The sequence below is a fragment of the Eublepharis macularius genome, chromosome 14, assembly GCF_028583425.1.
Source record: "Eublepharis macularius isolate TG4126 chromosome 14, MPM_Emac_v1.0, whole genome shotgun sequence".
Classification (NCBI taxonomy): Eukaryota; Metazoa; Chordata; class Lepidosauria; order Squamata; family Eublepharidae; genus Eublepharis; species Eublepharis macularius.
Window position 1 is genome coordinate 33,595,065 of NC_072803.1, and position 12,175 is coordinate 33,607,239.

The 12,175-nt window shown below is 43.3% G+C and overlaps 1 protein-coding gene across 1 annotated transcript in view; it reads right to left on the reverse strand.

Moving 5' to 3' along the window:
* Nucleotides 1-358: 358 nt before the first annotated feature.
* SFRP1 (secreted frizzled related protein 1) overlaps nucleotides 359-12,175 on the reverse strand; it is a 62,400-nt gene continuing 50,583 nt past the window's right edge. The window contains exon 3 of the mRNA XM_054997889.1: nucleotides 359-7,146. Coding sequence (XP_054853864.1) covers nucleotides 6,824-7,146 — 323 coding nt within the window. The 3' untranslated portion in view covers nucleotides 359-6,823. The remainder of the gene's footprint in view (nucleotides 7,147-12,175) is intronic.

The following is a 12,175-nucleotide window of genomic DNA, read 5'->3' on the forward strand; positions in this document are numbered from 1 at the left end:
CTGCCAGAGCTGAGTTTCACTATTTTGAAGATTGCACTAAGCTCCATCCTACCCCCCTCCGGATTTGCTGCAGGCAGAGCTTTCACTTGAAGGCTCTATCGGCCGTCAGTGCAGTGTTTCCTCTTTAAGTCAGAGAAAAAAGAACCCCCCCCCCTTAAAAGGGAAAGCCCTGAGAGCCGCAAGCTGGGCTCAGAAACAGCATGGCATCCTGTGGCAACCCCTATATAAAGCAGAAGCATGCTGCGTGCCACCCAGGGGAAAATTCCAGTGTGGAAACAGAAATGCTTTCTAAAAAAAAGTGTTGCCTGTCTCTGTAACTTTCCTCAATGAAAAGGAAAAAAGAAAACCTAATTACAGGTAAGTTCTTGTATGGATTTATTTCCAAACGTGTGATTAAATGCACTCCTTCATGAACGTCCGTTTGGATCATTTTGAAACACAACAAACCAGGGTTAGTAAACAGCAACTCTTTATAAAACACACACAGAACCTTGACACAGTAACTTTAGCAACATTAGTTTAATCACTGTGGATACATTGCAGGGAAAGTATTGGAGAGGAAACAGAACAAGTATCCATCGTGCTGTGTATAAGACTAAACTGTACCATTGAAACTGCAGGCAAGTAGAGTTAATTGGGCCAAAACAGTGGATCTTTGAACACACACAAGACACTGCCGGATGCTAAACCAGACCATTGATCCATCAAGGTCAGTTTTGTCTACTCAGACTGACAGCGGCACTCCAGGGTCTCAGATCTGCACCTGCTGCCTGGTTCTTCGAACTGGAAATGTTGGGATTGAATCTGGGACCTTCTGCCTGCTAAGCAGATGCTCCTCTACTGAGCCACTGACCCTTCCACGGTTTTTTGATTTTGCCCGGACATGACACTGGAGTTTTGTTTGGCAGGGGAAACATTTCCAAAATGTCCAATGTATTTTGGAACATACCATTGATAAAAGGGTCCTCTGATAATTTTCTTGGCATTGAAGTTACTCTGGTAACAATTTTTGCCAGCATCCAGAAAACAGGTAAGGGTTATAGTTTCTGTAGTAAGAGCTAATTTTCATTGCGACCTATCTTTTACCTTTCAATGTTTTTACCCCACGTTTCTTCCAAGGATCTCAGAGCAGTAAATATACCACCTTCCCCATTTATCCTCACAACCACCCTGTGAGGTAGGTTAACCTGAGCTCTTACTATAAGAGCGAACAAGTCTGGGGCACACAAGGAATGGGGAAACAATTAGGGAATTTCCCCACTCCTTACTGAAATTCCACCCTACAGAATATTATAAGTGCTCATGAGTTTTAATTTTCCCTTGGCATCCCCCAAACTGAATCTTAATTGCTATCAAGCTTTCATGCCTGCTAAAGCTGGCTCAGTCCTTAACAAGCCCTTTTTTTCTTTTGATTAATGTATAAAGATTAATGTATAAAGTATAGAGCCCTTTGAGTGTGTACACATTCAGAAATACACTGCATCTCAGCATGGAGTGTTCATTTAGCCATCTTTCCAATACCTGCTGATAGACCCAACATCCAAGAGTTAATCTCTCTCAACAATCTCAGGCAGCTGTCCTGCTACCTGATAATCCTAGGAGCAAAAAGGCTGGAAACTGAACTTGAGTCTTTCTGCCCCATCTTTACATTCCCGGTCCTTGTTATTCATGAATTTGTGTGCCAGGGCTGATATAAAGAGACAGGGCAATCAACTTTGAAAACCCTGCAGCCAAAAGCATCTCCTATGAGACAAACGGCATAAAGCTGGAGCTAGGTTCAAATGAATGACCAAGGAATGTGACCCTACCAACTCCTGAAAACAAGTTTGCTGGACTTTAATGGAAACATCCCAGCACACTTACTTGATTAGTTTGCTGATCAGGCGACCTCCACTTGCACTCCTGAAGGGACACGGATCCAGTATGTATCAGTGAGGTGTGTGAGGGAGTTTGTTACAAAATCCAGATGGTTTATTTTGTTCACGATAATGAGCCCTTCCCTCCAGAGCCAAGACTAACTTGTCCTGCACATGTCATTCAGTACATCCACTGCGGACAAGGGCAGGGACACCTTTTGTGAGTCATAAGAGGGGGAGGTGGGACGGAAGACCAAAAGACTATAACTTTAAAAAAGAAAGTTATACAATGCAGGAAAGTAAAATGGTGGGCGAGGAGAAAGGCTACCTTCTGTATGCCAAAATGTTCTGGTGCTGTGGGGACTAAAGTTGCCAACAACAGGGAGAAAGAAAAAGTTCTGCCCCTTTAATAGAGCTTTAATGGGATGTTACTTATCAGGTGGTGTTATTGCCTCTGTGCCATGAAAAGCATCTACTGCCCATTTCTACACATTAAGCCTCTATTCAAGGGACAGGAACTTTTTTTCTTTTAAGTTGTTGGCTACCCTAGTAGTGGCCAACCACAATGGGCAACGGGGCTTGTTCTCAAAGTAAGTGCATAAAAAAATAAAAAATTGCAACTCCTTCCCACATTAGCCTTGGACATGATCCAGTGATAGTTCCATTGTACAAGGCTAATTGAAATAAATGGTATCTGTACAACAGGAGAAACCTAAGCTGAGTTTTATAGGACTTACAAGAGTGTAACTCTGTTTTAAGCTACATTGCAGGTGTGCTACTGTGCAAATTAACATTAGAGTTGGGCCTGGATCATTGTGTATCAGCTCCTTAGTTCGCATTCAATGTTTCCAAATATAAAGCTGGAAGATTCTGTACCTGGGGAAAAGTTATGCAGATTCCTCACAAATCTGCATACAGAATATATGCATTCTGAGTTCTGGTTACAGGATTTTGTTTTGTTTTATATGCCTTTCAGATTTCAAGCTACCTTCTTTTCCTAAACAGGAGGAGATATATGCCTCCTCTATACTTCTGCTCTGATTAATCTTCTCCCACAATCTCTATGAACGGCAACTTGCACAAAAAAATTTCTCAGATCTGTACTCCAATTCACAATCAGACATCCTATTATATTTTTGTATGTTAAAAGGCAACTGCAAAGACATGGGGATTTGGATTAAGCCCACAGCATAATTAGAAGGGAGGCTAATACTTTCCTTCCACTGTTTTCCTGATAGAAATCAAGATACTGTATGGAAAAAAGACAGGTACATACTGATGCCTATCTTTTTTTCCCTATCAAGGTCACTATCAGCTTCCTACAGGGTACAGGGAGGAAAGGATCAAGTCCCTCTTTCCCGCCACCCTTACACACTCTTACACACATACACTGAGGTCCCAAATTATACTTCAGAGTTCAGCCCTGTGTTCACCAGTTTTACATGTAAGGAATCTAAGATCCCAATTAAAAACAAACCTACACCAAAAATGCAAACTGTTGACATGGAAATAAAATATAAATGTTAAACATATTTACATATATTTTAAAAGCTAGTTCTGTCTTTTTAGGTAACAAGGAATATTGTGCCAATTTGGGTTTGAGAAGGAGATTGGCGAATGAGGATGGTGTATAGAGACACAGAAGGGTCTGAGGAAAGCAGGAAGTGTGACTAACACTGCAATCTAAAGAAGAGTTATTCCAGTCCATGCCCATTGAAATCAATGGGTTTAGACTGGAGTAACTCTGTTTAGGATTGCACAGGAAGTGTGATACCAAGTCCCAGACAAAAGTCTCAACCATCCAGTTTGCTGTCTATATTTTGGACAGTTTGCTCATGCCTTCTGCTTCATCCCAGCAATCATGATATCTAGAACCTGATTTTGTTTTAAAGCAAAATCTGAAAGCAGCCAAGAATATGCAGGAGCTATCACGTTTTGTGTTAAGGACCTTCCACTAAGAATCATGCTGCCATTCTGGTAGGGTAGACTGAAATCATGTAAACAACAACTCAACAAAAATTACATGAATAGCCTTAGAAAAAAGCAGAATGATATCAGATGTATTTTTTCTTTGAGGCGCTATTAGTTTTAGAAAAAATAATACTAACAGTAAAAAAAAGCTGCATTAAGGCACATATTCCAATCTAAAATGTGGATCCTTATAATCTCACATTTGCCACCAAAAGAACTGGACAAAAAGGAAACAAATTGGAAAACAAGAAACTAGTATTCTTTGAATCTAGAAATCTACCAAAAGCAAATTCCAAAAGTCCTTCCTGGGGGGGAAAAACCCACAAAAGGATTAGACACAAATATAGCAGTCCTGCCTCTTGGGAAAAGGACTGGACACACAGCAGAGTTAAAGCACTGTTAAAATAAGTATCTAGCAATATTTCATTAGATTACACTGTTAAGTAAGTAACTAGAGCAAGGATTGGCAACTGGAAACCATGAGTGAGGTTCACCCAGTCCTCACAATCATTTTTTCTGGCCTCCCTGGCAGTACGATCAAAGTTTAGTCAAGGTGTGGCAAAAAAAAGTTTGCCCAATTCCATTCGTAACGAAAAGAAAATAAAGGTTTACAAGTATTACAATATTCTACATCTTTAATGTTACATCTCTCTTTTGAATTTTGTACGCATCTTGCAAAGGTACATAAGCGCATGTGCTCTTTCACTGTAAAGCTGTTCAGGCTACATGGTGCCAACTTTATTACAGAGTCTGACCACTTTGGGGAGGGGTATGTGTCACTTTGTACAGCAGATTACACTTCTGAACCAACTTCTCTCTCTTCTGAACCAGTCTTGGGGCGGGGGTGGGGGGAGCTTCAAAGACGCAGATGATGATCTGCTCATCTATACTGTTAAACTTTCTTTTCCCTGTAATGTCATGCTGACAGGCAACTCCTATTGCTTCCTATCACTCCACCCCCTGCCTTTGCAATGTCCCTTCTAGGAGGTAGGACATGAAGCCTCAGGGACAGCAAACTCAGTGGCCCTGACTTATTTCTCCCCCACCCCCAATCACCGCCCCCTTTCAGAAGTTCCTCTACTGCTCTGTAGGGGTCCCCCAACACAACACAACATCAATAATTTGTTCCAGAGATGAGCAGATGGAGATTTTTGTGCACTGTCTCAGGCAGCTTCCTTCACTTGCAGTGTGTGGGCCTACAGGCTGTATTAGGAGCCCTATTCTCCATTGGAAAGGAACACAGCAGAATAGTCGACCCGCCCTTCTACAACTACACATGGGGAAATTTCATCAGAACCAAGTGGTTGCTCTTTAGGCCCTTTCCTCTCGAATTATATTTAGGTGGTGGGCCAGTGAAGGAGCCATTGCCCTCACAAATCCAGTGTGACTGAGGATCCTCTGCCAGGCGTCATCAAACCCACCTCGGTTTTTGCTGATATAGCAGAAAGAAGCCTCTCCACCTGCCTCATTCCTCCTCAACCTTCACACACACACGCACGCAAGCACGCACGCGTGCCTTCTTTCAAGCCTCCCCATGTTCCCAAAGGGGCCAGGGTCTGTGTCTCTTTTGAAGAACTGCTGCACCAGTAGGGATACTGGCCATCACTGAATGAATAATTTGGCACCAGTCACTGCTGCTGTGCCAATATCTGTAGAAATTAAGTGTTCAATATTAGGGCTGGGGTTCTAGTAACTGAGGTGGAAAGTGCAACAGGCACTCTCTAATGAACGTGATGGTGATAATCCACCACAAAATTCCCTTTTACGAGTCTCATTGAAAGGAATGCGAGTTCAGCTCCCACTCATTTCAACAGGCCCTGCTCTCAACTTACTTCACAGAACCACATGTGTGAATTGTTCTTGTGAGCTTAGTGACTTCTCATGTGTGTGAATACCTTCTGATATTCCAAAGTACAGCTAAACCAAATTATTTGGTTTCTCCATGAATGTTTCCATCAGCAATTTTTCAGCACTCCTTACAAAAACAAAGTCTGTTTATTTGTTTACACTCCCTACTCATTCCCAGTGACATCATCAAACACCCATATCCAATTGGCTATGTCGCATTACAATGACATACCATCCACTGCATGATCCCTGATTAGGTGAGATCATTCATGTGACTAACAGAGAAAGGAGGATGAAAGAAAGATGGACACCAAATAAACAACTGGAGAGGGGGGAAGGTTGAATATTCACACAGTCTCTACATTTGTGAGGGACTTCTATCCCACTGAAAAAAAATGCTGGTTTCTACCCAAAACAACCAACACAGGTCTATTCAAACAAATCCCAAGACAGCCATGTTAGTCTGCCGCAGCCAAAACAACACAGGGGTCTTTGCTGCACCTTAAATACTAATGATTTCATTGTGGCAGATGGTTTCATGAGCTAGAGCTCACTTAGTCATACTTCAAGCATCTGACCAAGTGGCATGTGGTTCACAGAAGCCTCTGCCACAACAAACCCATTAGTCTTTCAGGTGCCACAAGACCCATCGTTATTCTATGCAAACAGTTGCTTTCAATATGACCTCAGATGCCAAGATAGTAACTCCAAGCCTACCTACATACTTTTGCACAGTCTCTTATGGGGATATAACTGGGGTTGAGGAAGGGGTGGGGGCCGCAGTGCAGGAAACAGGAAGATCTAAAAACACAAAGAGAAAGAAAATCTACTGATTCAAGGTACAGTGTCTGCTATGGCAGAAGGAACCAAAAGGGATGGGCCACCAAGTTAAGATCTGTAGGATTTTAGTCCAGAGGCATCTCAGAGACCAACAAGATTTTCAGAGTGTAAGCTTTCGAGAGTCAGAGCTGCAGAAGGGAACTTTGACTCTTGAAAGCTTACACTTTGAAAACCTTGTTGGTCTCTAAGGTGCCACTGGACTAAAATCCTGCTGTTCCACTGCAGACCAACACAGCTACCCACCTAACTAAGTTAAGATCTGTGCAAGTTCAAGGCCAGCAAGAAGTTCCAAATCTGGCAGCAACCAATCACTTGAAGACTGACTGGAATGTAGGGCACTCAGGGGTTTTCATTTTCTTCATGAATTTTTTGAACTCTTTGTTCTTCTTGTCCCACTTATGAATAGCTGTCAGCAGGTATTGGGTCTTCACCTTGCGGCCCATGATAAGAAAGTTGTTGTTCAAGTTGTCCAGCTGGTGGCAAGGACAGTCTGCGCCATTCTTTAAGTACAACACCAGCTTCTTCAGGTCTTTCTTTTTGATGGTGCCCAACTTCAAAGGCTTCTTCTTCTTTGGAATGATTTTCTTATCCCCATTTTCTTTTTTCACCTCCTTTATTTTCATCTTTAAAGCTGGAAGACAAAAAAGAGAAAACCCCAGAAGATGAACGTATTAATTTCTTGCTGGAAAAGTTGGGAAATATAACTAACAGTGGAATCCTAAGAAGAGTTACACTCTTCTAAAGCCATTGAAAGTCAATGGGCTCAAAAGGATATAACTCAATTTAGGATTGCACTGAAAAAGACTCCCCCCCCCCATTTAAAGACTTAAATATTGGGTCTCCACATATAAGTATGTGTGTGTGTATAAGTTATGCTGTTTCTTTTTTTAAATAACCAGCTTTAAAAGGGAATCTGAATTTAATCCTAACAAGAATGCCAAAGTCTATACTCATAATATAAAACTTGAATTAATCATCTCCTATCAAATACATGGCATTAAAGCCAGTTTTTTTCCTATGTAAAAAGGCCAAAAATAGCTGATCTTTGGATTGGAACACTATAAATGTAACTCAAGAGGTCATGCATTGTATTTATTACTCCACAGATTATGAATATTTATGACATCAACCCAAAGGCTTGAACATTTACTTTCCATCTCATGGGAGAAGAAAGTTCTCCCCAGTGACTCACTTGCTGAACATTCTTAGCCATTCTTTCCCACTAAGGTTTGCACACTGGGTTGCATCCACTGAAGCATCAGTGGAAGGTACCAGTGGTCAAGTATCTCTCCTGTATTCCTTTCCCACAGCAACCCTTTCTGACCCTGAGCAAGTTTATTCCCCAGTTGCAGGAACAGCATACAGTCACATAGGTCAGGATGCTGTAGTGAGGAGGGGCAAGGAAATGAAATCACCACTTATGACTCTGTCCTCAGTGCAGTTCCACTGACGGAAGAGAGAGGAGAGGATTTCCCCCTGTTCCCGCTGCAGCCTTTCTATGCTCCAAACAGCTAATACGGCCTGTGGGTCCTGCAACCCTATGAACCCACGGATCACCTCCAGTCTTTACCTCCGTGCAGAAAGCCAAACAGCACTCCATTAATTTCATACTGTTTCCCCTTCCTTTTTGTCTCTAACCTCCTATGAGTGGGGAGCTCAGAAGACAGGTGGGTTCATGACCAAAGGTTTTGAATTATGCTCCTCCATAGCATTTAGTTGCAAACCAATAGGTCTGAAATGTTATAGCAACCAAGGAGGATGCTCTTTTGGTCAGGAAGGAAATGAATGAAGCTGGAAGATGCAGGTCTTGCCTTACGGTGAATACACATATCAAGAAGATTACACTTAGCATGCTCTTTTAGTACACAAGGCAAGGACACTTAACATTTTAACCACTGAAAAGGGATTCCTCTTGCTCCATCCTCTTCAAAAATCAAATCTACATGTGCATAGAGTTTCTTTACACAAGATGCCTTGGCGTGTGTTTGTCAAGGGTAGGGAGATGCAATGTTAGCCAGGAAGTGTAGTTTTAAAAAAACAGAGCCAGCAGAGATCACTCTTCAGAGGGTTTGTTAATTTCATCTTCCTCTCCCCAAAGGCTCTGTCAGTTTCAATTCTCACAGTCTAAAACTGTATGGGAACACAACCAGATGGCAGCGAGGAATGGAAAGGGACTGGAGCTGCCTTCCAGAGTCATGGACCTGGAGAGCTTATAATGGGCTGAAGTTTCCCTTCTGGCATTTCACAGCCCCTTCACACAGCTCCAGTGTATAGCAACACCTCTGCCCTGCTGCCAGCTCTGTCTTTTTAAACTACCCTTGCTGGCTAACATTGCATCTCCCAACACATATTCTTCAAGTGTCAGATGTCTTGTGCAGAGAGACTCATAGCCTACACTCCCTCCTCTCCCTTCACACGGTCATCTTCCTTCTGTCAAAATGTAGATTGTAAGTGCCTCAGGGCAGGGATCTGTCTTCACTGTTGCTTGGGCTTTGTAAAGCATTGCATACTTCGACTGTGCTGCTTGATATATATGATAACAACAAGGAAAGGCAACAGATTCATGCTTTGCATCTGGTGTCACTTCTGCAAGCCGAAAAATCCTCCTGAAAGATATTACCATTGGGGGCCATATGTGCTTGATCAAGAAAGGAGCCAAGTGGCACAGAAAGGGATCTTTAATGCGCAACACATTGTCGTCATTTTTACCCCATAAACCAAATTCCACTGTACAGCTGCTGCAAAAGGAACATTAACTGGGACTGAAGCTGCAATCAATAACTTGGGGAAAGTACTGAACCCAAAGAAGGGAATATTTTCCATTGAGGTCACATCAGATTAGCTTTCCTACACTTGGGGGACAGTGCTTGCAATGGCAAACTGTCCCAAGCACTTTTTTGCAGGGTGGTGGGGAAGGGAGGGGAGGGGCAGGACTACATCATGCATGGCTTTTTCCACAACAGTCCTGCCATACAGCTGTGAACAAAACCCCACAAACAACAAGGAAGTCTGGTGGCTCGCTGAAAAGTAACTGAGTCATTACAGCTTCACCTTGCATGGAAAGCCTAGTTCGCGGATTCCCTGGGGTAGAACTGCAACTAAAACAGTAGAGGAAATGTAGCAGGCCCCCAGTTTAGTATCATAAGATTTTCATTTCATACCGTTTGTGGCTCTAATTTATGTGTATTTTGCAGGCATTTAGCTACAATTTATACCTGCTGGATGCCCCTCATCAATACTAATCCTATATATCTATCTATTTACAAATTTCTAAACACAGCCTTGGTTCATTTTTTAAGGTACTATATAAAATGAGATAAATGAGGTATTAAAGTACATGTAGATTTCTCAGGGTGGTGGAATCAATGTTTGTGGTGTTTACTGGTAAATTATGCCTCAGGAGGTAATTGATAGTTTCTTTCTGTTTATTATTATTATATATTAGTGTGTGGTTATTTACTTTGTTAGATAAACTATTGACTTATGTTTCATATGTTTATTTTAAAACTACGATAAAATTTATGAAGGAAAAGATGAGGAAAATTCAGGAGGTAGTCTTCACATTTCCATAGATGTTGGCTGCAAGAGCTTTGCCACAGTTGATGGAACCCACTAAAGGGTAAGTTGTAGGTGGGATTGGATCCAGACAAAAAATTTCCATCAGCAGAGCAGAACTCTTTCTGCCTTCCCTTCCCATCAAAACCCACGGATTTCCACCAAGTGCTGCACCCTAGGGTTAGGGGATCCTGAGGTACAGAATGAGTGAGGTCTGAAATGAGAAGGGGGAACTGTTTGAAATTGCCAATTTAGGTTGGATTTAATTTAAGAGTGTTTGAGCGACTTAACTAAGATCACCTAGTCAGCTCCAAAGCTGAGGGAAGATTTGAACCAGGTATTTCTCAGCTAACATCTCACACTCTCAAACTGTGCTACACCAAAGTCTTCAAGTTCTAAGCTTGCCATGTTTATGTTGGGAAATTCCTGGGCATTTGGAAGTGAAGTCTGGGGAGGGGAGAAAGCTCAGCAGGGATGTGATGCCATAAAGTAAACCCCCACCCCCACCCCAAAGCAGCCATTTTCTCCAGGGGGACTGATCTCTGTAGTCTGTAGATCAGTTATAATTCTGGGAGAACACCACCACCCCACCTGGAGGTTGGCAAATTCCTCAACTTGTTAAGGTCATAACAAGTTTATGTTTACCATTACATTTTTTCAGGCTTACTGAGTAAAACACAGTGTAGCAGTCAGAGGACTGCTACACTGCATTCAAAGTCCCAATATGCTATGAATGTCACTTGGGCTTAGGGTTGCCTAGGGTTCCCAGGTGCCTGCTAGTAGCAGGCAAACTCCCAGGGGTTTGCTTCCTCGCCCACTGACCCGTCAGTGATCAGTGGGAGGTAGCAAGCCCCTGGAGGTCGTTTGCCACCGGCAGGCACCCCAGGAACACGTGCAGTGCATGCGCTCCCGGAGGGGCGCAATGACATCAGATGATGTCACCCCCAGAACACCACACAACTGGCATGAGGAAAGTGCCAGGACCTTTCTCCTCCCAGTGAGAGGGGCCTGGCAACCCTAAGGTTGCCAGGTCCCCTTACCCTCCTGGTGGGGGGGGGGTCTGGCACTTACTGTGGGAGACTCCCTCACCCAAGTACTTTGCTCGTGTGGATCAACAGCATGCACTTCTGGAAGTGATGTCATTGCACCTGGTGGAAGGCACACTTCTGCACTTCACAGGAGCCAATTAAAGAAGTGATGTCATCATGCCCAGCAGGAGCACACGCGCTGCGCACTAGCCCAGGAGGGTTTTAGGCTCCCAGGCCTTTCCCTCCCTGCCAGCCAGGTGAGTGGCACCGGGGGAGTGGAGGCTGGGAGCAGGGGACCCCCTGTCCCCACTGGGTGACCCAGGAGCCCTACTTGGGCCAGTCACTCTCTCAGCATAACTTACATTACATGGAAATGTGGGAGGGAAGAACCATGTATGTTGCCCAGAGATTCTTGGAGGAAGGGCACAATACAAATGTGATCAGGCCTTTCAGGGGTCCAGAGAAACCTGGGCCATTTCCAGCATTTGAAGCCCCGGGCCATAACAAAAAATAAAAAATGACCACACACCATGTGCATAAAAACAAGTTGCGAAACCAATCAAATGCCAACAAATTAATTAGTATCTAAATCTGAGGCCTCTTTTGAGGTTAAAGCCCAGGCCAAATGGTCCTCCTGCCCCTGCCAGCCCTCCACCCCTCCTCCTGATTGGCCCTGGATATGATAGAAGACCTTCGACTGGCTGCCAGCCTAGACTGCAATCCCAAAGACACTTTTCTGGGAGCCCCATTGAACAACATGGTATTTACTTCTAAGTAGACCTGTCAGGACTGCTCCTCTATCCTTCTAGTTGCTTGAGAAGCCTTTATAATCTCTCTGACTCAAACCAGCTCCTGTCCCAAATATTCCACTACCAATGCACAGCCAGAGCTGGGGTTTTCTGTAGTTCTGGAATTGCACCTTGCAAGCACGGAAATGAGGATTGGGTGCAGCATCCTGCACTCATCTGGCACTTAGCCTCTTGAGTAATTAAGAACCAGGCAAAACCAGGGTTTTTTTCTCCAAAGTTTTAATTTTTTTTCTTTCAGTCCTTAAATTATGAGGGTTGTACAGTTGTT